This window comes from Scophthalmus maximus, chromosome 6 (assembly GCF_022379125.1).
Source record: "Scophthalmus maximus strain ysfricsl-2021 chromosome 6, ASM2237912v1, whole genome shotgun sequence".
In the NCBI taxonomy this organism is placed as follows: domain Eukaryota; kingdom Metazoa; phylum Chordata; class Actinopteri; order Pleuronectiformes; family Scophthalmidae; genus Scophthalmus; species Scophthalmus maximus.
In genome coordinates, this window is record NC_061520.1 from 17,299,979 (window position 1) to 17,324,728 (window position 24,750).

Consider the following 24,750-nt stretch of genomic DNA (forward strand, 5'->3'; position numbering starts at 1 on the left):
GTCAGTTTCCAAAATTGTGTTACTGATTTACGTCAATCTAACTATTTTCGCATAGACAGACTAATCATCTACCAAACCCACATTTTCCTCCCAGTTTCAATACATTTATTCATTTTCATTGAAAAATATTAATGTCTAATCATTAATTTCTTTATTTTAGTTCACAATGACCGTTTAAAAAGAAAGAACTTAAACATATGTTAACGCTTTGTTTACAAATAAACTGAGAGGCGGGTCGTTTTTTATTTCCCAGTCTTCTCATTGGCTGTTAGATTGACTGACTCGTATTTTGCGCAGGCGCAGTGTAGCGGGACGCTTCCGGGATGGCTGGCTGACTTGTTCTGTCGACCTGAAGAGCTCCTCGAAGGTAAGTTGCTCCACAACACTCTCTCATCACCAACACAGGCACAATAAACCGTCTGCAACGTGTACAACAGTTGCGGAGCTTGTTTAGTAGTCAGAGTGAGCATGGTCATGTACATTTATAAGATCACTTTTTACTTTTGCTCCGACTGAAAAACGTCGTTTTCTACTCAAAAAAAATCGTACAGATGATTCTACGCTGAACTCTCTGTCAAACAAAAACCCGTTGTCGGTGAAGTTCTGAGCAGTATTTGCATCGCTTGCGTGTTTTTCAGGATAACTATCCAGCGTTAGCTTTGTAGTAGAGCAGTCGTGTTTTCGAAGTGTCAACAGTTTCCGTGCATTACTCTGGGTCCCATCAGGAACCTACGGGTGACGTCACGGACGCCAGACGCATGGAACACGTCAACAGTAGAGTGACGTCACCTTTGTGCTCGTGTCTCCTTGGTAAATGGACTGTATTTATATGGCGCTTTTCTAGTCCTATATACCACTCAAAGTGCTTTACAGGAAAGTCACATTCACCCATTCACACCCATTCATACAGCAAACAGCTGCTTTTTACCACGCATTTTCCTGTCACATTCATACACATCCGTACACTGTCGGAAGAGCCGTCAGAGGCGAGTTAGGGTTGAGTGTCTTGCCCAAGCACTCAACGGCATGTGTACTGGCGGAAGCTGCGATCGGTTGGTGGACGAACGACTCTACGTCCTGAGCCACAGCCGCCCCTTGAGGGCAAAGGTCATGAAGGATCCAGACGAGCCTGTCCACACACTCCGTGACTGATCGACCGCTAGTGATGAAACTGGAACGACACAAAATGATTCACTAAGAATATAAATTCTTGATTACACAATTAATCTCTCCGCATTCATGTAGCTACCTCATGACTTGTACATCATTGTAAATGGAAGATTTTTCAGTTTTGGATTGTTGGAACGTGCGATGGCCAGGTTTTTAGTACCGTTGTCTCTCACTTCTAGAGCAGCAACAGTTAATCCATTATTGGATTGGTAATCGACTATTTTAAAAATCGATTAATCGGTTCAAGTAGTTTTTATGGGGGGAAAAAAGTTTCTCTGATCTCAGCTTCTTACATGTGAATATTTTCCTCTCTGACAGTGAACTGAATATCTTTGGTTTGTGGACAAAACAAAAACATCATCTTTTTTGGAAAACACAATCAACATTTTCACCATTTTATGAACCAAACAACTAATCGATTAATCGAGAAAATAATCGACAGGATAAGCGATTATGAAAATAATCGTTAGTTGCAGTCCTACTCACTTCATAGATGAAACATCAATCGATTGATTGATAAAACTTTTTTTTAAAAAAGAATCTCCACATAAACATAGTTATAAAATAGTTTTCAGTTGCAGCACTAGTGTCAATGACATGAGTTTGAATTCAGGACTTAAAGGAAAAAGAAATGCCAATTTACACTGTTGGGATACATAGAGGAATGTGTTTATTACATAAACAAACCACCTTTCGTCTGCTGCCCTACATTTTCCCAGCCATTGTCTCTCCTAAGCTTTTGTTCTTCCTGCTTTCTAAACACTGCTGTCTTGGCACTTTCAGTGACGTATTACTACAAATCATATACAATTAGAAAAGACTGAAGGGACACAGAAAGTGGTATTACACGCCAGGGGCCTTTAGCTACACACTCTTTCCTCACATTTGCACTGTTGGTTCAGATACACAATAGACCAGAGTTGTTTTTTTACTACATAGCAAGGCTCATCAGCCACACCAACTCCAATGTGAGACGACATTTTTCCAAATAGACCTACCGTTCTATCATGTCCCCTTCCTCAGGCAGCGCAGGCAGAGATAGCCGTCAAAAATTTGCACGTTATTTGGTTGAGTTCTTCCCAAGTCGTCCAGGCCTGAGAGGGATTTGCCGGCGCTGACGGAGCATGACCGCCAGCGAGTCCCCGCAACTTTGATGGCCCAGAGAGCTGTGGTCGAGCCCAGAAAGAGTGCGGTCGGTCAGTTTGTGTGCGAGTGGATTTTCATGCCAAATGTGTTTGAATAGACCGTCCAACCCTTTCAGAAACTGCTGGTCTGGCTGTCATGTGCGGCAGCAAGTGGGGATGTATGAATTCAGTGGGACAGGCGGGTGTGTGTGTGTATAGTGTGTGCTTGTCAAATCGTGTGAGAAAGAGGAAGCATTGGTGTGTGACTGAATATACTAGGGCTCTCTCATAGATTGTTATATTTCACAACAGAGAGGACTAGAGTGCTGTCATCTCTGATAACCACTAATCAGATTTTGCTTAACAAAAAGAATAGTCGACTATACTTATGTCTTTTTTTCTTTCTTTGGGCCAAAACTAACAAAATTAAGCCTTACAGCTGCGAACAAATGTTTGTGAGCACGCGTGTGTGTGGAAGTTAAGTAGCCCGAGCACTGAGAAGCAGCCGAGCATTATGGGGGAATGGAGCTGACAGGTTCCTGTGGTGGAAATGGAGGTAAAATTTCTTGAGACTGTTCCTGAGTTCCTGTGGTGGGAAAAGCCGTTGTAGTGGTGGCGTATGGCAGAAGGGAGGTCAAGGGAACACAGCCTGGTTGGGAAGCGACATCTGCATCCTTCTCTGTGGGTAAGACACGAGACTGGTAATGTGAACAGATGTTTTTTTTAGGTGTGTGTGTGTAATGTGATACGTCGTGGTTGGGCGTTTTATTGGCTTTGTTTAGGCAAAATTACAGTGGACGTTTCCTCCTCTGGCCTCCACTTTATGGCTTTTGGGTTGTTGCAGAATCGAAAGATTCACGTCAGAAGTTCCTTTTCAAATGTAGAAATAAGATTACGAATGTAAAATAAGTGCTGCAGAGATACACCAGGCCACCTGAGGTCGGGAGGCCCAAAATTTCGGGGCAGCTGGTCTTGCCGTGTTGACGCAGGTACAAACTAGGCCACATGTGATGTGTTGTCTGTAGCCTTTGGCAAAGTTTTTCTCCTTGACTCACGGAAGCCAATTGTTGTGAGACATGTTCTGGCCCGCTGCAGAAGAAAAGTGACGGATGTAACGGATGTAGTTTTGACCATTCTTCTTAACCAACTATAGATCAACTTACTTTTGAACACTCACGCCCTCTTCGGTCTTAGACTCTTTTCAGTGTGCACGTTTGTGGCTAAATGAGTCATATTTTGAACCATCTACGTACAATGGAACTCCACCTAGTAATCACAAAATCATCATGACTGGTCAGGATAATGACTTCAGTATCTCTTATAGTAGAGTCTGTAAGAAGCCTGAAGATAAGTGCCTGTATAAGCTCTCACCTCCCCTCCCAGCTTCTGAACTTTAGCCCATTGGTCAGGAATCCAGATCAGATTCCAAAGGTCAGTATTGTTTAGTCAAAACATTAGAAGGACCTCAGTTTGCAGTCACTGGAAAAGTCTGAATACTTCTTTGGCCTAAAACTCAAAAATGCTGTGATATGTGAATGATTTCTTATATTTTCTGGATAAATTTCTTATATATATCAGGTACTCCATTTTGCAAATGTTAAATTTAACGTGTAGTCAATATAGTGCATACCTTGTGTGTCTAAAAAAAAAAAATTTGGATGGCCACTGTAAGGTGAAGCTATAGATCTGTAATGGTGGCTTTTAGGCTGCGACTTGCGATTATTTTCATAATCGATTAATCTGTAGATTATTTTCTTGATTAATTGATTAGTTGTTTCATAAAATTGTGAAAATTGTCGATTGTGTTTCCCCAAAACCTCAAGATGATGTCTTGTTATGTCCACACCAAAAATATTCAGTTTACTGTCACAGAAAGAAACCCGAAAATATTCACATTTTAGAAGCTGAAATCAGAGAATTTTGACTTTTTTCCATAAAAACTACTTTTATTAATACTACGATTAATCGATTATTAAAATAGTTGGCGATTGATTTAGTAACGATTTCTAATCGATTAATCGATTAACTCATGCAGCTGTAGTGGCTTTACTATTCACTATAAATGAATGAAATTGTTAGTGAGTGTTGCTGACATTGTTAAAAAAGAGGAGCAAAGGATCAAACAGCAGCCGACACAAAATACTGAACTCAAGTGCTATGTGATGCCACTGGGCCTCGCTCTTCTCACTGTTATTGTTTTTTGGTTTTTTTCCAGTCCCAAACCATGAATATTGTCGGCCAGTTAGCAGAGACGGTGTTTGTGACGGTGAAGGAGCTCTACCGAGGCCTTAACCCCGCCACTCTCACCGGAGGGATCGACGTCGTTGTGGTCCGGCAGCCTGATGGATCGTTCCAGTGTTCCCCCTTTCACGTCCGCTTTGGCAAACTCGGTGTGCTGCGCTCCAAGGAGAAAATTGTGAGTCTTTCTCTGACTTATGTTTCTTTTTTACTGCGATATTTATTCTCGGCTGACACGCACGCGCTCATCGCTGTGTTTCTAGGTGGACATTGAGGTTAATGGAGAATCGGTTGACCTGCACATGAAGCTGGGGGACAATGGAGAAGCTTTTTTCGTGGAAGAAAATGGAAATATGGAGGTTAGACATTCAACATTAATGGCCATTGGTTTAAGCTCTGCTCATTTTATTTATTAAATTTTTTTTTGTAAGTTTATATTTCACCCTTGACCCTCCTCTCAGGCCCAGGTCCCGGCCCATCTGTGCACCTCCCCAATTCCTCTTGAGCTCCCCGAGGAGACAGAGGAGACCCCTGAGGGATCCTCTGCCACTGGGTCTGGTGCTCGCAGGAAGAAACGCCGTCGCAAGCGAATGCGCTCCGACACTCACCTGAGAGAGGACAACTCTTCATCAGATGAGAGAGAGCGAGAGAAGGAGTGGGAGAGAGAAGGTGATCATGCTGGACCAGAGAGTCCTGCTCAAGAGGATCTTCTCTCACCATTACAAGTCAGGTTAGTCATTTCTTTTTTCCTTTTTTATGGTGAATCATATCTTATGTCTTATTTTCTTAACATTTCTCGTCACTATCAGAAACCACTGACACATTCAGGCTAAAGTCACCAGTTAACGCTAGATCTCTTTCCATCATCTGTCCCGTACTTCTGCAGCTTCTGCAGAAAAAGCTGCTTGGATTATTTAGAAATGGGGTAATCATATGGTTTGTCCAGCAGAGGCCGCTCTGACTCTTTTGTTCACAATACAGCGTATGCTGCTCGTTTAGCAGAGAACCACTAGTTTGTGAAATACATTGCTATAACGTTAATAAATAATGATTTAATCGATATCAGAATTTGTTTTACACCCCCAAAATTCCAGTATCATAAATTCATGCAAAACAGAACTCTCTAATTAGGTTTTATTATATATGCAGTTACATTTTGGTAAAGGTGATATTTCAACATTTACAGGTAGTCGTCTTGTTCAATATTCAAACCTTCAGTTAACACAGTAGTTAAAAAAAAATCTTGTTTGTGTAAAAGTAAATCAGTGTACTACTCGCTGTCTGAGGAGCCAAGTGAGGAGATGGGGACCATGCAGACCAGAGACACTCATCCTCACTCAGATGGAGAGCAGTCACCCATGGACAAGTGAGGATTTTTTAATTTTTTACAATAAACAGATTGATGGTTTTATTTGTTTGTTTGTACTGAGCTCTTCCACTGGCAGGCAGTGTGGAACGGTTAACAGAGATAAACTCACTGATTTAGGCTGTGTCTCCTTTCCTTGCATTAACTGATATCTTTCTGTATATCTTTCTCCTTCACAGCAGTGTGTTTTGCAGTCGTCCGTCCTCTCCTAAGAGCGACTCAGAGCTCCTGCTTAACCCTGAAGACTCCTCTGGCCCTCAGATGCAGTGGAACTGGGGAGGTTTTCCCATGGTATGGCAAAAAAGCATACTCTCTCTCTCTCACACAAACACACACAAACAGATGGAGATGTGCATTCACGGCTTGCGTGTGCTATAATTAATAGCTGCTTTCAGACATTGATTGAAACTTTTCCTACCCGCCCCTTGGTCAAATTTCCGGAGAATGTCTGGGAGTTATTGTCACGTCCTGCCTCCTGCTGCTCTACACAGACTCCACAGAATGATCGAGAGATTTTCCTGCCTGTCTGACTTGGACAATCTCCTGCTGTGCTCGTCATGTGTGAACCGCAAACTCTGGAAAATGTCCGGATGCAACTTTGCCTTCGTTTTCAGGAGTTTGTGTCTGAAAACGGTTGATGAGACTGTCCTGCTGACACACGCTGTCTCACGTTGCTCTCTCTCTCTCTGCCCTCACCCTCACAGCTGTGTAAATCAGAGTGGACGCCAGTGGAGTTACAGCGCATCTCCCCTTCTGCGAGTTCTCATTTCCGGACCATCGAGAGGCAGGACTCCTTTGACCTGGACCTGGAGCCTGTGATCAGCTGTGGCAGAGTGGGCAGTGTGACGGTGGTCAGACCACAACCCAGGACTCAATCCTTAGACCTAAGTAGCCAAACCTTGCAAACCGCGCCTTTACCCAACGAGACAATCTCTGACAGTGACCATTCTGCCCTCAAATCAGTGAAGACTGACGTGGACTCGAGACAAACACTTGACGAAGGGAGCAGAGACTCATCGTTTTACTCTGCTGCTCAAATTGATAGCACTGACGCCCTCGATAGTAGAGAAGGCACAGTCGGTGTCGAGCATGTCCACAATGTGACTGATACAGGCAGTACAATCAGTGTGACCGAACCCGACACAAGACAGAAAGAAGTGAAAAACAGTGAAGATGGCACAGGCACAACAAGAAGTCCAAGTGGTACAGAATCCTCAAATCTACAACAGCAGGGTGCTTCATCTCAGCAGAGTGAGCGCAGATCGACCAGCAGCGCCCCGGTCAGTGAGGGGGACAGTGGGATAGACCCCTGTGCTGAGGGAGGGGAAGAGGAGAGCGGGCCTGGAGTAATGGAGGGGTCGAACGGAGGCGCACTGTCCAACAACACCGCACCAAAAGACGAAGACGTCGGGGAAGACTTGACGGCGGCAGAGGGGTCAGCATCTTCCAAAGTGGAGCAACAGGGCAAGAAGAAAGGTTGTTGCTTTTTCATTCAAGATGTGTGTCCAGCCTCATTTTTTTTTTTTTTTTAACTAAATACATATCTTTGTCGGTTAATGTCACCGTTAACCAATTGTTTTTATGTGTAATTCCGTCAAAGGTAAACGCAATCACCATCTAGGACCAACAGATATTTACCTGGCTGATCTGACCTCGCTGGACCCAGACGTGGCTGCACTCTACTTTCCAAAGAGGTGAGAAGACTCACATGTATATTCTTTCCAAAATACACTTATTCTTAATGATCTTTGAAACCTTATTGTGAAAAGGGCGAACTAAAATGTTTTTGTTTTTTAAATGTTTATAGACATATTTCATTGAAAGGCACAATTAAAGACATTTAGTAATTGTCCATGCGTCCCTGCAGCGAGATGGAGGGAGCGTCTCAGCACGGGGCAGAGCAGGGCTCATGCTCAGGAAGTCAGTCACCTCATTCAGTGGGCAGCGGCACCATAGACAGCGGCACAGAGTACCTGTCAGACTCCACCTCCTACAACATGGACGTCAGCATGTCTCTCTGCGGACGAGAGGGCGACACCAGCCAGATCACCAAAGGTAAGCACCGGAGTTTTCTGTGTTTGCGTTATGTGCTGGCGCACGAGGGATGGGATCTTCCAGTGGTGTTAAATCAGTCACCGTGGTGCTTTGGCTCTTTCTCCAGAAAAGTTTATGGAGCACATTGTGACATACCAGGACTTTACCAGCAATCCAGGGATCATTGAGGATCCAAGTCTTGTCATCTGCATCAACTCCAAGTGAGATAAATAAGTGAATCAAGTGGCTGAAATTTTACAACAAGCTTACGTCCATGATTGTTCATCATTCTTATCTTCCACAGCTATTATAACTGGGCAGTAGCTGCTCCAATGGTCTTGTCTATGACAACGTTCCAGAAAAACCTACCAAAGGTATTTTATTGTTTCTAAACCAGACCACAATAAGGTTAAGTTAACTTATTTGGTTTTTATTAACATTAATACATTTTTCATTGAGTGCTTTTTTTATTGATTTTCAAGGTAGCATTATAGACAGGCAGGCAAGATTTTACTGAAATGGTGACTGGGTGATGACAGGATAAATCTAATAATTTTCATGTGTGTGTCTCATATAGATTTCAGTAGAGCGGCTGGTGAAGGACAAGATGCCCAAAAAGTCTGGACGCTGGTGGTTTTCCTGGAGGAGAAGAGACATGGACAATAACCAAGTAGATACTCAGAACTGCTGTTCAGTCATTCACTGAGTTTTGATGTGAGACGGCACAGAAAGAAACCTGCAATTATTACATACAATAAATAACTTGAACAAGGTGTTTCAGTAGTTGGCTTGAAAGCTATGGTCTTAGAGGAATACGGGTGATAGAAATGGAAGTGATTCACAGATTAGATCGTAAGAAAATGTTCACTGTTTAATCTGTTTCTTAAAACTTTGGTTATAATTTTGCCGATAATGTGATTTGTTGTTGTTTTTTTTCTAGCAAAAACACTCTAAGGAGGAGCAAGAGGAGCCACGGGTCACTGTTTCCTCCACAGTGAAGTAAGTCATGTCACCAAAAAATGATCCTACACAAGTTAATAAACCTTATAAAAAAATAATTTTAGCCACAAGCAGTAACAAAAGTGGATTGTACATCTAGATATTAGCTGTAGGGCTCATCAACAAACAGCTGGTTTCATCCAAATGTTAAAGTTAGAGCTTTGTGTAGAGTCTAGTGTCCCGTCTACTGATTTTCTGTAAATTCTAAGGATCCTCTATTGACAAACGCCCAAGCAGAGGCAACAGTAAGGACAAAACACAAAACAGCCCAGTATCTTTAGTTGGATTGTCTGTGTAGCTGCAGAACCTCCTCACATAGAAACCATTGTCTTAATGTACAAATAGTTTTTATTACTAAGTGTTTCTGAGCTATTAATAATGAACAATAATAAAAAAAGACACATATTTGCCATCTCCCTAGAGGCACACTGGACAACATCGACAGTGATGAGGCGGCAGGGCTTGGACGAAAAGCCACCCTCCCTTCCAGCCAGTCAACAGACACCCTGAGCGCCACGCAGTGTATCAGCCAGATGTACCGCAAGTCACTACGCCTGACGTCTACGCAGATAGTAAAAAATGCTTTCACCTACACATTCATACATCTGCACCAACATTTTATTCTGCTGTCAAATGTATTTAGAGGTTTAGAAATGTCGTCATGGCTTTTTGCACTTAACCTGTGACCTGACTCCCTCCCTGTCCCACACCCAGGAGCACTTGAACCTGCGTGAGGGAGCCAACAAGGTGGTGTTCAGCGTGACCACTCAATACCAGGGCACCTGTCGGTGTGAGGCTGCCATCTACCTGTGGAACTGGAACGACCGCGTCATCATATCAGACATAGACGGCACCATCACAAAGTAAAAACAACAGTTTTCTCGCAAAGCTATTGCGTATAGATGTATAGTCCAATAGACAAATAAAAACACAGCTTTTCATACAGACTTCCTACTTCCTAATTAAGATTAACTGTACGATTCTGTGTGTTCTCTCATTGCCTCAATGTTGTAAGTAGTCTTGACTTTCTGTCTCTTGCAGGTCTGATGCTCTGGGGCATATTCTACCACAGTTTGGAAAAGACTGGACACACAAAGGCATTGCCAAACTCTACCACAAAATACACCAGTATGTGAAAGTACTTTACAGAAAATATTGTCAGGATTTGCATGGCAAAAACACCATCATTTTCTTTCACTGTTCTATTCACTCACATGATTCACACCATAAGTAAAAACAGATGTAATTGCTGGTATTTTCACTCTGATGTCATTCTAGTTGCAGCTGAATGTCTAATCTGCATCGCCCAATTTTCCCTATTTGTCATCTTCTCCATGTGTCTTATGTTAAGCTTTTAAAATGACTTCAGCTGTTCGGTTAATTGGAAAAAGATTGAATTCCATTTTAATCCTTTCCTTCACAAATCTGGAGAAAGGGGGATACATATGTGCTGGAGAACAACTCGAATACAAGCAGAACGGGAACACATGTAGTTTATTCTATTTTGTTAAACTTGGATGCAAATGTTGTTATTCCTTTCTTTCCAGAAATGGCTATAAGTTCCTTTATTGTTCAGCACGGGCTATCGGCATGGCTGCCATCACTAAGGACTACTTGCAGTGGGTCAATGACAGAGGCACTGTGCTTCCTCAAGGCCCAGTGCTGCTGGCTCCCAGCAGCCTCTTTTCAGCACTACACAGGTAGGTAACACACACCACTCATCTACGTCACAGCCCAATGTCCAACTTAGATGTTGTGTTCATGCTAGTGTTCTGATTCACAGCAATTTACAGGCTGTAGGATTTTACTTCTGTTGCTTTATCATCACACAAATCTCAATAATTGAGCTTTACGCTGAATTTAAAAATTTCCTCAGTAACTCGAGTGGACACTCAATATCCAAAAGAGGTGACTACAGTGTAATCGTGTTTGAGTAGGAAAATATCTGAACAGATGTCTGTCCGTCCTCACCTGTGCAGAGAAGTGATCGAGAAGAAGCCGGAGGTGTTTAAAGTTGCTTGTCTCAGTGACATCAGAGACCTGTTCAACCCACAGAAACAGACCTTCTATGCAGCTTTCGGCAACAGGACTAATGTGAGTAACTCCGTGAGTGGCAACAGACCTCAGCAGAAGTCTGTTTTAAGGCAAGCTTTTTACTGGTGTCAAGGTGCACGGTTTGGTTTTTGGTGATATTAACCTCCTGCCAAAATCTATGAGAGTGCATTTTTAGAAAACAAAAAAAAAAAGGGTATATGGTTATTGTTTTATTGTTACACCCCAGCAATGTGAGGAATGTGAAAGTTAATGGATCGTGTGTTTCTGTGCTCGCTTTTGCAGGATGCTTATGCCTATAAGCAGGTTGGAGTACCTGACACCCGGATATTTACTGTCAACCCAAAAGGAGAGCTCATCCAGGAGAAGACTAAAGGCAACAAGTCCTCGTAAGTTTGCACCAGAACATGGATATGGAAGGATGGTGGCAGAAATGGAAAGGAGGAATTATCACTCCTTAATCAAAAGACCAAGTACATGGTTTTCTGCGGCTCTAACCATCCCACCATTTAAACTTTAAATGGCACCCGCAGTGCTGTCATTGAGTCATACAAATACTTGGGAATTTGGCTCGACAGGAGACAAACATTCAAGACACATATTCAACCATTGATCCAAATATTATAAATTAGATTAGGCTTCTTCAATAGAATTAAAGGATTGCTGTCTTATTCAACCATTAAACTATTGTGCAGTCCACCTTCATGTCTTTCATAGGCTATGGAGAATTTCTGTTTTGGCATGTGTCTCCATTGTCACCCCAGCACGTAACCCCCCAGGTTTTTAACATTTTAATTTAAGATTTATTTCTAAGTACAAGTTCAGATAAGTGTGTGCGTGCGTGCGTGCGTGCGTGCGTGCGTGCGTGCGTGCGTGCGTGCGTGCGTGCGTGCGTGCATGTCAGAGTTTTTCACTGTATGATATATTGGAAAAAGAAAAAGCCAAAGGCGATTATACCTACTAGACACCCCAAACATATTGACAAAGCGGTGTTTCACCTTCACAAAACGTTTTAAACTGGGCATGTCATAATGTATGTTGTGCTTTATGTGCTTGTCCATTATATGGGTAAAATACATCAAGTATGTTTTTCACAGGTACAGCCACCTCAGTGAATTGGTGGAACATTTCTTCCCTGTGCTCTGCGCTGAAGGCAACTCGTCCTCTGGTTTTGACTATCCTGACTACAGCAGTTTCTCCTATTGGAAGGAGCCTCTGCCAGAACTGGACCTGGATGCACTTCTGTAGACACTCACCTACATCAAAACACACACACACACACACACACACACACACACACACACACACACACACACACACACACACACACACACACACACACACACACACACACACACACACACACACACACACACACACACACACACACACACACACACACACACACACACACACACACACACACACACACACACACACACACACACACACACACACAGAGTAAGGCAGGCAGATAAGCACACACACTCTTTCTCTGTTCCTCACTAAAGCATTTCAATGGATTGTTCCCAGCCTGCCTGAATATTGCCTTTGGTCGACCTGCCATCTGTGGAGCCCGTGTTATGAGCCACTGGAGGAACTGGAACATAAAGAGGCACCTGTTCCTTTTCACACTGCAGTCACATGCAGAGCCAAATGAAGTCATAATATTCATAGATTCTGCATTTGAACCATCATGCTTTAATCTTTAGATCAATAGCTTTTTACACAATGAACATGACCCAAATGGACAAATATGCCTTCAGACCATTTCAGTTTGGTGTTATTGTGTTGTTCCACAATTTTTGTCATTCCGTAATATAAATCTAAGCAGTGTATTGGTATCATAACTCCAATACTGTCACATTACCTCTCTTACCATGGACCAGAAATATATTTGTACAGATATAGACAAATTGAGCTGTATTAGAAATGTTTTATTAATGCCTAAATTGCTAAGCCAAAACGTTGTAACTCCCATTGCCTGCTTTCTGTGACTGACCTGGAAATGATCAGTGCACAGCTTATACCTAATCACCATGATGTGACCAACCAACCAATCAGACCCGGGCGTATGCGCCTGCAACACAGACCTATTGTCCTTTGTTCAGTGGAGATAGTTTTTTAGGTTGTGTGTCTGTGTATTCATGACAACAGAGAATGACTTTGTCTTTGAATGTCGTGCGGAGGAGTTTTTATAGCCGCATGTACCAAGCAACCAAATATGGTGTGAATTTATTCAAAATACTTTGGATTGTTTCAAGGTCAGATTGGTCCCTAATGAGTATGAGATACAGTAGCTGCCCACTGTTGGGTCTTTGTCGAGCACAAGAATGTTTTTAAAATGGCGTTACCCTCAGGAGTGAAAACCCTCAAGAATGATGACGGCTGAATCTAAGCTGAACGTGGACTGAGAGCTGTTTGTCAAGTAGAATCATTTAGTGGATCTGAGCTCAGGCCGATCATTGTTAAATTACACAAAGCACATTTCAAGTCTTCCTCTGAGGTACGGCCACCACCGACTTTAGACATGTCTGCACACCACGTGGGGGGAGGGACAGTGACTTTTACTCCAGATGAGTGATTTTGCCTGGCGCTGTGCCTTCAGTCCACCGTGACACTCTTCTATTTATCATGTCCGCCTATCTTGCATCATCCGACTGTGTGGAGATGTGTTTGGAGCCGAGGACTTTGCGCGTCTTTTAAAAACCTATGTACAGAGGTAAATAAATAAATGAATGTTGTCTACTATCAATGTGAAATGAGTGATTTGTTCTGTCCAAAATGTGTCTTAATGGTGCATACATTGAATCTACTATGGCCTCAAAGTGGTCGTGCGTATTATAAAGCAACAAGTGGTTTATTCGCCTGTTGGAGAGCGACACATGGATGAAGTCAGGCTGAGACGCGGAGCCGAAGTGGCGCTCATGTCTGCGTCAGTGCGTTTTATTGACTCCCAATCGGAACAGGAAGAGTCGAAACCAGACAGTCCTGCTGCAACAGGTGAGTCTTCCCAGCTGCCTGATGTCTTGTTCGGGTTTTTTTTTTATTTCTTTCACTGGATCGACGCTCTATATTGAGTCGTTTGGAAACAGTGACGCACGCACCTGCTACAATATGCGCCGGGCACGGAATGACGTCGACATGTTTTATGATTATTTTATAAACCCTTTTTAGTCCATTCGGAATCAGAGCCACGTTAGTTTTGACAAATCAGATCCGCGCCCCGAGGCAGAGGCAGAAACCTGGATGATTTTGATGGAAAGACGTGAGAGATTCCTCTGGAAATCGAAAGTTAACCGACAAGTAAACAGACGCGCGATGTTCGTCGCTCCTCTCGCCGTCGTCGCCATTGGAGACGTCTCTCTTACACGGAACTTTCTCATTCAGATCGGACGTCACTTGATGCAGCCTCTAGTCTGCACACCTACATTTCCACAGATATTAGTTTGAATGCTCGTTCACGCGGACGCAGGTCCCGTATGGACCGTGCTCGTGCTCGTGCTCGTGACGCACGACGGCGGTAACTGCCACCGGAGTTTCCTGCTGGAAATGATGTTACAATTGTCAGGACCATGTTTGAATTTAAATATATGTTGTCAATTTGGCAGAAAACCTAATCAAAGTGTAAAATAAAACAAAATGAACAGGCACTCTGACAAGTATTTAATGTCTACGTACGTTTTGAGTCTTACCTTGACTTACCTGTTCTTCCAGCCCCTGGCACCATGTCTGTGAGTGAGACTGAAGCAAGGCCCCCTCAAAGGAATAGTTCTGAGACTTTGGAGCTGGAGCTCACCTGCCCCATCTGCTTGCAGCTCTTCTCTGAGCCCGTTTCTCTTCCCTGTGGTCATATCTACTGCTTTGCCTGCCTTCAGCTCATGGGAGAAGGCCTTGACCAACACTGCTGCCCGGAATGCCAAGCGGCATATCAGGGAACCACAGCCCTTGTGAAGAGCTTCAAAATGTGCAGCATTGTGGAGACCTACAAAGCCAATGCTGGGAAAAGCAGTTTGACTGCACACCCCTCTGACGTGACCTCACAGACTGGGTCTGGATCTGCAGAGCACCCCCTTTCTTTGGATCGAGAACCAAGCAGTGGCAAAGGCAAAATGGAAATGGACGAACCTAAATTCAAACTGGCAACTCAGGTCACAGAGTTGAACCTGAAGTTGGAGATGGCGGAGGGTGTTCTGGGGAAAGAGAAGGAGTGGGCATTAGAGGTGACCACTGCCAACGCCCAGCTGAGGGATAAAACATCCAAGCTGTTAGAGCAGATAAAGGATTTGTCTCAACGCTACATTGCACAGGTGACGCAGATGATCGAAGAAGAGCTGGGCCCCGCTGAGGCCACGGTTGTCGATCGCGTCTGTCGAGCCTCTGAACTCACCAAGCAGCTGAGGCAGGCTATGCTCAAAGCTGAGTCCCTGTTGACTGAAAATGACGAGAGTGCCTTAAGTGATGAGCTCCAAAGCCTGCAACGCCACATTGCAGAGTTAATGGCAAAACAAGTGGGAGAGGATGAAGACCGTGCTGAATCAAGAGCCAACCCTGCACGAGCCTGTCCCAAGCTGGAAAACATGAATTCCGAGCTGCGCGCAAGACTTGGAGACATTCAGCGCTCCCTTCGGAACACCCTAAACCCTTCAGAGGTGACCTTTGACCGGGAAACAGCCCACCCCAACCTCGTTCTCTCAGAGGACTTGAAGACGGTCACTTTCAGCGCCACAAAACAGCCCTACCCATCCTCTCCTCAGAGGTTCACCAGCTTCTTCCAGGTCCTCAGCACTCAGAGCTTCTCTGAAGGAGATCATAGCTGGGAGGTGGCGCTCGAAGGCTCCCCGTGGATCATCGGTGTGTGCTACAGTGGGAAGCTCGAACGCGGCGGGCTGCCCTCCGCTCTGGAGAGCAGCCGGAGCTCTTGGTGCCTGATGTGGTTCAACAACCTGCTGACGGCCTTTGAGCAGGGGCGCGGTGTGCCGCTGAAGAGGACCACGGTGTCGTGCAGGCTGGAGATCAAGCTGAGCTTCAAGACCCACCGGCTGAGCTTCTACAACATCAGCGACATCAGCGGGAAGACTCATGTGTATACATGTAATGTTAACCTGACTGAGCCAGTGCACCTTGGGTACAGGATGATGTCGGGGGACCCAAAAGGACGAGTCACTGTTTATTCATAATCATTTGTACATTTTTATTACCTTCTTCATTTACTGCTAAGCAAATGTGCTGCATAGAAGAACAGAGTAATACTATCCAAAACGCCAAAGCAGAGACTTGATTTGTGTAATGATGAAGGAAGTCGTTGGGTGTGTCTTGATAGAAGACACAGCCTCTTTCGTCATTCCTAAGAAGACTTGTTTAAAAATAATTTATGGTTATTACTACTTTGGCTGCTGTGTGTGATAATGAAATACATTGCTTAAAATGATCTGTCCAGACAATGTCATTATAAGGTGTAAAGGTTCAAACAAAGCAAAAGGCATTTTAGGCTGTTTTTCTAACTCTGTCAGACCAATAAAGTCCTTACAAAATCCCTTGAATTCCAGGCTTCATACTACATTGACACGATATTCATATTACACCTTTGGACCATGTGATTCTGCATAAAAGGCATTTTTACATTTCTCACTGTAGCACCGCCACAGCTTGCTTCTTCTCAAAATTCCTATAACTTAAACAACGCATACGTCACAGTGTATTGCACACTGGACTAAACAGTACATTATTCAAAATAGGTTTACATAATACAGGTATATGTGACTACTATAGCTAAGAAGAAACAATAGAGCATGTTATGCTGCACTGTCAAAAAACATGAGCAAGAAAGAAGGCATCTAGTAGATATTCTACAGAAGAACACAGATGAGTGTTATCAGTTCATATTTCAGTATGTTAGACAAATAAAGGTCATTGAGAAGATACACGTTTTTGTTTGTTTGTTTTGTTTGTTTATTATAACTTTGTTTGTTGTCTTTGGTTGGTCTTAGTGATATAGTAAATAATAGCGATGCTGAGCCACTCCATACCACTTGGTGGCGGTAATGCGCCAATTTGTTGTTAAAAAACAAGAAGAAGAAGAAGAAGAAGAAGAAGAAGAAGAAGAAGAAGAAGAAGAAGAATCCTCTCGCGAGACTTGCTCGGCACTTGCGAGTGTCAGCTGATCACACGGGAGGAATTAGTGAACGAAACTGTCCCGTACAGCCATGTTCCACATCAGCGAGCGATTTGTTGAGCAATTACAGTGTGTGAGAGGGGTTTCAGCCATGTGCTGAACTCACATTGCCTTTTTAAAAACATTTTCCAGCCGAGTCGCCGCCTCGGATGCGAGTCTCCCGAGTCGGTAAGACGTCGCGTCTCCTCGCCGCTGCCGTCGCGTTTGTTTTGATGCCAATGTTCAGGGCAGCGGTGCCCGCTGTTGACAAGCACGTTGACCGTCAGCGTCGACGTTACTGTCGCGGTCGCCTGTAAGAGAAACACAAGGACGTCGCTTTAGTTCGACGGCAAGTAGCAGCGTTAGCCCCCATGTGTAGCTGCCCGCAGTGTTCCCGTGAACCAGGTGGAGCGGCCGTGTGTTGAAGTCCACGTGATCATATTGTGGAGGTGTCAAGTGAATGTTAGTGGGATTAGATCAGTTTCACCGTTTGAAACTCTTACGTCAACACATGGCAGCCGAACAAGTTACATAATGTTTGTTCGAAAGTGGAGAGAGCGGGGACAGGACCTGCCCTGGTACCTTCACCTGGCGTCTGAGAGACAGATCTATCTAGATCTGTATACGAGTCTGCTTCAAAAAAGATTGAACGTCAATTCTCAAACCTCCCCTGAATGTGGAAACATTTGATTGGTTGAAAAGTGAGAAGTAGAATCTTCCTCAGCTGATCGATTCCGGTTGCTGTCTGACATGATCCTCATTTCCCCCCTCAGTCTCTGACACCATGCTAGCCACAGTGACGGCTGTGGTTAGGTTTACTCAATACAATGGCAGTGTTGCGCCCACGTCGTGGGAGAACACATCGGCATCCCCCACTTGGAAACCGGATCCCGAAGCCAACATCACCAGGCCTCACAAGTGTCTGCAAGTTCTGTATGAGGACATTGGGAGCTCGAGGTAATCAGTGGCACCACGTCGAATGAAATCCATGGAACATGCCATGTTTATGAACTCATTTGTGACAGTGATTGAAATGTAAACTTAATGACAGACAAAGCAAAGTTTGAACAAAGGTGTCTGCCTCCTCACGTCCATCTCTCTGTCTCAGGGTGCGTTTCTGGGACATATTACTGCTCGTGCCTAACGTGGCCTTCCTTGTGTTCCTGATGTGGAAGCTGCCCTCCGCCAGGGCAAAGATTCGACTCACCTCCAGCCCCATCTTCGTCACCTTTTACCTGCTGGTAGGACCCGAGCTATTGAAACACCAATGTACAGTATTGAAAGAGGAAGCTTGAAATTGGGCTGCACGGCAGTGCTCGTGTTTGTCCATGTCTTTGGAAAAAACCCTTTTTGAAAATGTTGAAATGTTTCACTTTAGCCTAACAACAAAGACAAACAAGATGACTTACTGATGAGGTTCTTTCTCGTTTACTGCTCTGCTCTATAGTCTGTTCCTTCTGAGTGGTAGGTGCTTACACTTTCGTTTCCAAAAGCTACTGCATCTGTCTCCTTGGGTTTCCTTTCCAGTGATGGTAATCTAACAGCAAAGAGAAGGAGATGTTTCAGTTTTTCAGAGCCTGGCAAGGCAATGGACGAACACTGCTCATTGTTCGTCACCGGTGTTAACATTGCGTTGCTCACAACAGTTATACACAACCTGTAATTCTACTCCTGGACATGTCTAACATGTTGTGTCCTGTGATTCTCAGGTGTTTGTTGTAGCAGCAGTTGGAATCACCCGGGCCATAGTGTCCATGACTGTCAGTGCGTCCAGTGCTGCCACCATCATAGACAAAGTAAGGACGTACTTAAATAATACTTTTCAAACCAAACGGGTTGAAGGTTTGTGTGAATGTGTAAATTAAAGCCACAATCTCTGTCCCCACCACTGCCACATTTCAAAAGTCAGTATTGGTACCTGCTGTCTCTTCTTAACAAATCTGTTAAAAGGTGTTTTTGTTTTTTTCAAATGAACCTTTAAAACAGACCTGACTGCTTACTTACAATCTGGAAAAAACAAACAAAAGATGAGGTCAAACCTTTTGATTATACTGTACATGTAAGTATTCATGATATGTGTATAATTAAAAATAAAAATCCCTTTATTGCGGTTGTTTATAGAGATAAGAACATTGGAATGATAAAGTTATAAGTTTACACATTTGCCTTTTATTTCCCAAATTTCCTAATTGGTTGTTAACTCTTGTTGTTGTTGGTCCGAGTCAAATTTCTATTCAGATTTAGTGATCCACCAATCTGTTGACAAATCACTTTGCAAACCTTTTGCGTCATAGACTTCATTTATACATGTTTTATTTCAATGTGCTGTTGACTTTCTGTTTCTGGAAACATCATCCAAACTGTACTCATCACAAGACGGCGTCCATGTTTACTGTAACTACAGGAAGATGTAATCTGGGGAAAATGGGTTTTATGTACTTGACTGGGTTTCCAATCAAGTGCTTTCTTTACTGTTCATGTTGTGTGTGACGGATTGCAGCATAAATTCCTCCTTCCCCCTAGCTGAAGGAGCAGTCACCACATTCTGTCACAGATGTCTCTGTCATGGAGCAGCCAGAGTTCGTGACGTGAACTGCAGCCAGGCTCGGCAGGGTTTTTCCTGTTTAAAACTAAAAGCATGGCTGACATTCCTCTCATACCAGACAGGTTCCTTCCTCTAATGTTCACAGCGATTGACCCGATATTCCCGAAGCACACTGTCATGGCTGCACTGCTGAAAGAAATAAACCATACAGTAACTTAAGTGTAAACATGTGATTTAATAATCTTCAGTTGAAGCTCTTCTCTAAAGTTATGCATATGTTCTGGATCATGTGTTATAACACAACGTGTCTTCTTTGGCGCAGTGGACTCTCATGATGTTTGTTGTCTCTTTAGGTGCTGTGGGAAATCACCCGATTCTTCTTGTTGGCGATTGAGCTCAGTGTTGTCATCTTGGGACTGGCTTTCGGTTAGTTTGCTGAGTCGGTTTCAGTTCTAAGTCACACATTAACCTCTGTGGTGTTTCTGTCTCCTGTTTTCAGTCAATTCTCTTTCTGATTTTTTTGTCTGTTTTTATTCTTCAGGTCACCTGGAGAGCAAGTCCAGCATAAAGCGTGTGCTGGCCATCACTGCTGTGCTGGCTCTGGGGTACTCCATAACACAGGTAACGGCAGACGATGAGGTTAAATAAAGGGTCAAATATATAACGGGTATATTATGATAACATTGCAGAGGAGAATTTGTTGTCAGTATGCAAATTCATGCAGTTAATGGAAATAATCATTTGTTTTAGGGCACACTAGAGATCCTTTATCCAGACAGTCACCTCTCTGCTGAGGACTTCAACATCTACGGCCACGGAGGACGGCACTTCTGGTTGGCCAGTTCCAGCTTCTTCTTCCTGGTCAGTCACTCACACTCAGTAAATCTGCAGCAGTAGCAAAATGAGCAAAATGGTAAAACTCCAGACTGCTTATCTTTGACTAACAATGTAATGTGTTTTTTTTTTGTTTTTTTTCTTTAGGTGTACTCTTTGATTGTGATCTTGCCTAAAACTCCAGTGAGGGAGAGGATATCTCTGCCATGTAAGTTACACATTTCATTGCAGAAAAGAACAAAGTACAGTTTATAAGTTCAAAGATAAGCATTATATTTCATGGTACTGTGAGGAATGGTAACTTAATAAACCGTAAATTAACCATAAATATTTAGACAGTTTTTTGGTTCTTGAGGCTCTTTGCCTCAGTACTTTAAATTTTTAATAAAAATAATAGATACTATGTTGAATTGGCAAGTCTCAGCTTTGATGTGAGCAGGTGTACATTGATATAGAATGAACTGTGCGGGAGATATGGCCCTTTTAGCCCTGAAGGGTTCAAAATTAATTGGACAGTCGGATCCACTGGGGGTCAAACTAAATCATCACATTTAATACGTTGGGGAAAATCCCTTGCAGCAGTGACTGAAGTCTTCGACCCACAGACGTCAGCAGACTGCATCTATCTCTGCCGGCGCTCTCCCAGGCCTTCACAGCAGCCAGCCCTCGGCGCTTGCTTGTGGTGGGGTCTCTCTCTACCTTTAGTGTCGTCCTCAGCACGTATTTGATGATCAGTCGGACTTACTCAGCCAGTCCACACAGAGTACTGCTGTCGACATTTGCAGTCATCCCATTGCTTCCATCAACAGTGACATCAGTATGGCAGCCATACATGTGAGATGAGGTGGTGGCTTTGGGCCATTAACTGTTCCTCTTTTTTCACACTTTCCTCTTTCCATCATTTTGATAGACGTAGATTTTTTTTCTTGCTTGTTTTGTTGCTATGTCCTGAAAGGTTTATATATTTCTCTCTCACACACACACACACACACACACACACACACACACACACACACACACACACACACACACACACACACACACACACACACACACAAACCAGGGCCTGGTTTCCTTCCATTATTCTATTTTAAATTGAATGAGAAGAAGCAGAAAACCCTCAAGAACAACAACAAAAAATTGTTTAGCTGTCCAAATACTTATTGTCTCGGCTGCAATTGGAAGCACCTGTTCTCTGATGCTCTTTTTCCTTTGTTTCGCTTCCTCTCTTTAGCTAAGAGGAGTTTCTATGTGTATGCTGCCATCCTGGCTTTACTGAACCTTGTCCAGGGCCTGGGCAGCGCTCTGCTATGTGCTGGAATCATCGAGGGCCTCTGGTCAGTATTATTCCCATGAACACTGTGAAGCAGTATATTTGTTTTCATTACATTTACCACAGAACTGTGGCTGTGAAAGGATTTTGCACGATTGAAGTGTTGAGTAAATGGACCTGCTAATGTCACTATTGTACGAAGAAAAAGAAAAACTAAGTAGTATTTTACAAACACTGGGTTTATGTGGGACTAGCTTTTTAGACAAGAATAAAATCTGAATTTTGCAGCTGTTTCTAAACCTTTTTTTGTTATTGATTTGGCTGACTTGGTTGCAACATCATGAGACTGGGATGAGGACATTACAAACATCCTTTCAGCATGAAGCTATTGACTGTGCTATTTGTGTCAAATGAAGCCGATGGTCTCCCTAAGTGCTTGGACTTCTTACTCAGTTTAAGAACCTGTCTTCATTTTTTTTTCTTTGATCCAGCTGTGTGGATGTCACCACGTTCCTGTATTTCTCCACATTTGCTCCGCTCATCTATGTCACATTCCTCAAAGGCTTCTTTGGGTACGTACAGCAAAGCATACAAAATGCACAGAATACTGTTGAGTTGAGCTTTCTCAGTAGCTGTTCCCTCCTTTATTTCTCCTCTTTCTCCTCTCCCACAGTTCAGAGCCCAAGATCCTGTTTTCCTACAAGTCACAGGTAGATGAGCCGGACGAAAGTGATGTCCACCTTCCCCCCACTGTCGCTACAACTCTGGGCCGCAAGGAGCTGACTGACCAGGGCCTGTTCTACTCCTCCACCCAGATTGATGGCTCTGGTCCTAGCAGCTCTCGTATGGTGGGAGCATATCTGGATGATGTTGCCTCTGGACCCTACGGCTCCAGTAGCATTAATAGCATTGAAGCTGACCGCTGGAGACCTATCAATGCATGAAAGGACAAAGAGTGGAGTGGAGAAAGAAGAAGATGGTTGTCCAGCTGGACTTAAACGTTACGCACGTTACGCACGTTACGCACGTGACGTGTATTAGGCAGGATGGCAACCAGAGGAGTTGGCCAAAACAAAGTATTTGGACATCAAGGAAGACTAATCTTAGTCCTTCTCTGAGCCCAAGATAAGTTAACAAGTTAACAAGTAGACACTTGACGAGGGACCTTTGCTCACCAATTATATGGAGGACTGTGAATTTAACAACTGCTTTTGTAACACTGTTGCCACTGCTGCTGTAGCTCCACACTAGGAAAACTATCCCTCATCGTGGCCCCTGACAGACTCCATATTGATTGTGTTCCACAGGCTTTTGACATGCAGGGGCTTAGCGACTCGTCTCAGCACGTCTTCTGTCATTCCAGCATCAACCGCTCAATCTTCAGTGATGTCGTTTTAGCCCCATTTTAAGTACACAACTATTACAGACCTATCTAACATTCTTTTGATGTCAACTCAACATCTGTACATTCCCACTAAAGCCTTTGAGTAACAGCATCTCTACTGACTTTGTTATCTGCTGCCTCTTCACCGTGCCTCTTCATACAAGGCAAGACTCATGCTGATTCATTCCCATAGGTGTACTTTGTCTTCTGAAGTAGGTGCTGTTCTTCCTGTTATCAAGTGAACGGTGTTAGTCATGTGTGTGTCACTGCAGTGTAATAAGGAAATTGATCGCCTAAGTGCAGGCATTGCATTACCTTCAAAGACCACACGACATCTGTGAGGCTGAGACCAGAACCATTCTTGAACAAATCAAATAGCTTCTCAGGCATAACCTCTCCTTCCATGTCTTTCTGCTTTTATTTATTCCTTTTTGGTTTTGGTTTGATTTCTCACATGATTAATCATTCTTGCTACTGAAAGCACATTCGTCCGCCTCATCGTCAATAAGAAAGTGTAATAATTTGTGTGATCTAAACAACAAATGTGTAGAAACCTGCCTATGTTGTGTATTCAAATTCGAAACCTGTGCGCTGTTCATATCAGCAGATCTAAATTAGCCAATTCAGCTGGGGTTGCTGTTGCAAAGTTGAGTTTTTATTTTGCTGCTAACCTCTTTTCCCTCCCTGTGTTTAGAGTTTTTATCAATGTTATTGCAAGTAGTAAAGTTAGACCAAAAAGAAAAATGTTGCTGAATTTCGTATCATCAAAGGGTGGTACTCATACGGCTTCATTATAACGATAACTTTTCATTCCTTCTGAGCAATAAATGCTCGGGCAGTTGAGTCAGTGATGGGTAGTTCTAAGATTACGTGGGGGATAAAACTACTGCACTGTTGCAGATGATTTTTTTTCATTCTGATTTATTTTATTTCAAGTTTGACTTGTTCGTGTCTCGGCTCAACTCATGAAATCATACTTGACATACAAAGTATTATTACAATTATATATTTGGGTCTTTTGAAACCACCTCACATCACATGTACAGTGAGAAAATAGTGATGTTGGTTTTCCCCTGAACATACTATATGATTAGTATGAATGGATTACTGTATTTAATCTCGCAGTATTCATAGATTGTGGTGAATTGTACACAGAAAATATAGGGTTGCATTTATTTTTTCACCATGATAAAGAAAGTAGAAAAAAGAAAATACAGTATTTGACTGACTTAAGACGTTTTTATTTGTATTTGAGTGCTCATGAACGCTGCTGCATAACTTGGAATAAGAACAGTGGTTTGGAAATCAATTTTCTGTTTTACGACATGCGTTCACACGCTGCATTGTCATTGAATTGAAATGCACGCTCTGGATTCACAAGATGTTTGTTGGTGAAATAATTTAGCAAATGATGTGTAAATTGCCTTCTTTTATTTAAGTGCATTTGATTGTATAATATTCAGCCCGTTCTAATGCAATGTGGTGAGCATTGCCTGAGCTACAGAATAAATCGTGGACTCTTCCATGTGTTTGTTTTGCTCACAGGACACCACATCTGGCTTGTAGGGGTAATGTAG

The 24,750-nt window shown here is 43.2% G+C and overlaps 3 protein-coding genes across 4 annotated transcripts; all 3 read left to right on the plus strand.

The window, feature by feature from the left end:
* Positions 1-256: 256 nt before the first annotated feature.
* Positions 257-13,734, plus strand: zgc:123305. 2 transcript variants are annotated; one of them, XM_035632095.2, is made up of 20 exons: positions 257-367; positions 4,510-4,710; positions 4,796-4,891; positions 4,994-5,262; positions 5,791-5,898; positions 6,078-6,189; positions 6,603-7,374; positions 7,499-7,592; positions 7,766-7,953; positions 8,060-8,153; positions 8,237-8,306; positions 8,510-8,602; positions 8,873-8,931; positions 9,353-9,503; positions 9,646-9,794; positions 9,973-10,059; positions 10,479-10,631; positions 10,911-11,025; positions 11,269-11,372; positions 12,081-13,734. In XM_035632095.2, the coding sequence occupies exons 2-20, from the start codon at positions 4,519-4,521 to the stop codon at positions 12,229-12,231; spliced, it is 3,057 nt and encodes a 1,018-aa protein (XP_035487988.1). In that variant the 5' UTR covers positions 257-367; positions 4,510-4,518; the 3' UTR covers positions 12,232-13,734. The 2 variants fall into 2 exon arrangements, with proteins under 2 accessions (XP_035487988.1, XP_047188723.1); XM_047332767.1 differs by lacking the exons at positions 257-367; positions 4,510-4,710 and having other exon boundaries at positions 4,964-5,262.
* Positions 13,735-13,831: 97 nt separating this feature from the next.
* On the plus strand, positions 13,832-16,519 carry trim107 (tripartite motif containing 107). The gene is made up of 2 exons (XM_035632096.2): positions 13,832-13,986; positions 14,701-16,519. Exons 1-2 carry the CDS (start codon positions 13,869-13,871, stop codon positions 16,161-16,163), a joined length of 1,581 nt encoding a protein of 526 aa, XP_035487989.1. The 5' UTR covers positions 13,832-13,868; the 3' UTR covers positions 16,164-16,519.
* Positions 16,520-17,153: 634 nt separating this feature from the next.
* On the plus strand, positions 17,154-24,696 carry tpra1 (transmembrane protein, adipocyte asscociated 1). The gene is made up of 11 exons (XM_035632097.2): positions 17,154-17,326; positions 17,911-18,094; positions 18,246-18,378; positions 18,847-18,933; positions 20,036-20,108; positions 20,224-20,303; positions 20,433-20,543; positions 20,664-20,724; positions 21,751-21,853; positions 22,281-22,361; positions 22,463-24,696. The coding sequence occupies exons 1-11, from the start codon at positions 17,308-17,310 to the stop codon at positions 22,731-22,733; spliced, it is 1,203 nt and encodes a 400-aa protein (XP_035487990.1). The 5' UTR covers positions 17,154-17,307; the 3' UTR covers positions 22,734-24,696.
* Positions 24,697-24,750: the final 54 nt, after the last annotated feature.

What these genes read in the sequence shown, in the direction of transcription:
- trim107 (XM_035632096.2), top strand. Translation starts at nt 13,869, where the DNA reads ATGGATGAAGTCAGGCTGAGACGCGGAGCCGAAGTGGCGCTCATGTCT. An exon ending in AGACAGTCCTGCTGCAACAG is followed by an intron (nt 13,987 to 14,700) that starts GTGAGTCTTCCC and finishes CTGTTCTTCCAG; the next exon opens with CCCCTGGCACCATGTCTGTG.
- tpra1 (XM_035632097.2), top strand. An exon ending in TGGGGTACTCCATAACACAG is followed by an intron (nt 20,304 to 20,432) that starts GTAACGGCAGAC and finishes CATTTGTTTTAG; the next exon opens with GGCACACTAGAGATCCTTTA. An exon ending in GGAATCATCGAGGGCCTCTG is followed by an intron (nt 21,854 to 22,280) that starts GTCAGTATTATT and finishes TCTTTGATCCAG; the next exon opens with CTGTGTGGATGTCACCACGT.
- zgc:123305 (XM_035632095.2), top strand. Translation starts at nt 4,519, where the DNA reads ATGAATATTGTCGGCCAGTTAGCAGAGACGGTGTTTGTGACGGTGAAG. An exon ending in GCAACAGGGCAAGAAGAAAG is followed by an intron (nt 7,375 to 7,498) that starts GTTGTTGCTTTT and finishes ATTCCGTCAAAG; the next exon opens with GTAAACGCAATCACCATCTA. An exon ending in CTCTACCACAAAATACACCA is followed by an intron (nt 10,060 to 10,478) that starts GTATGTGAAAGT and finishes CTTTCTTTCCAG; the next exon opens with AAATGGCTATAAGTTCCTTT.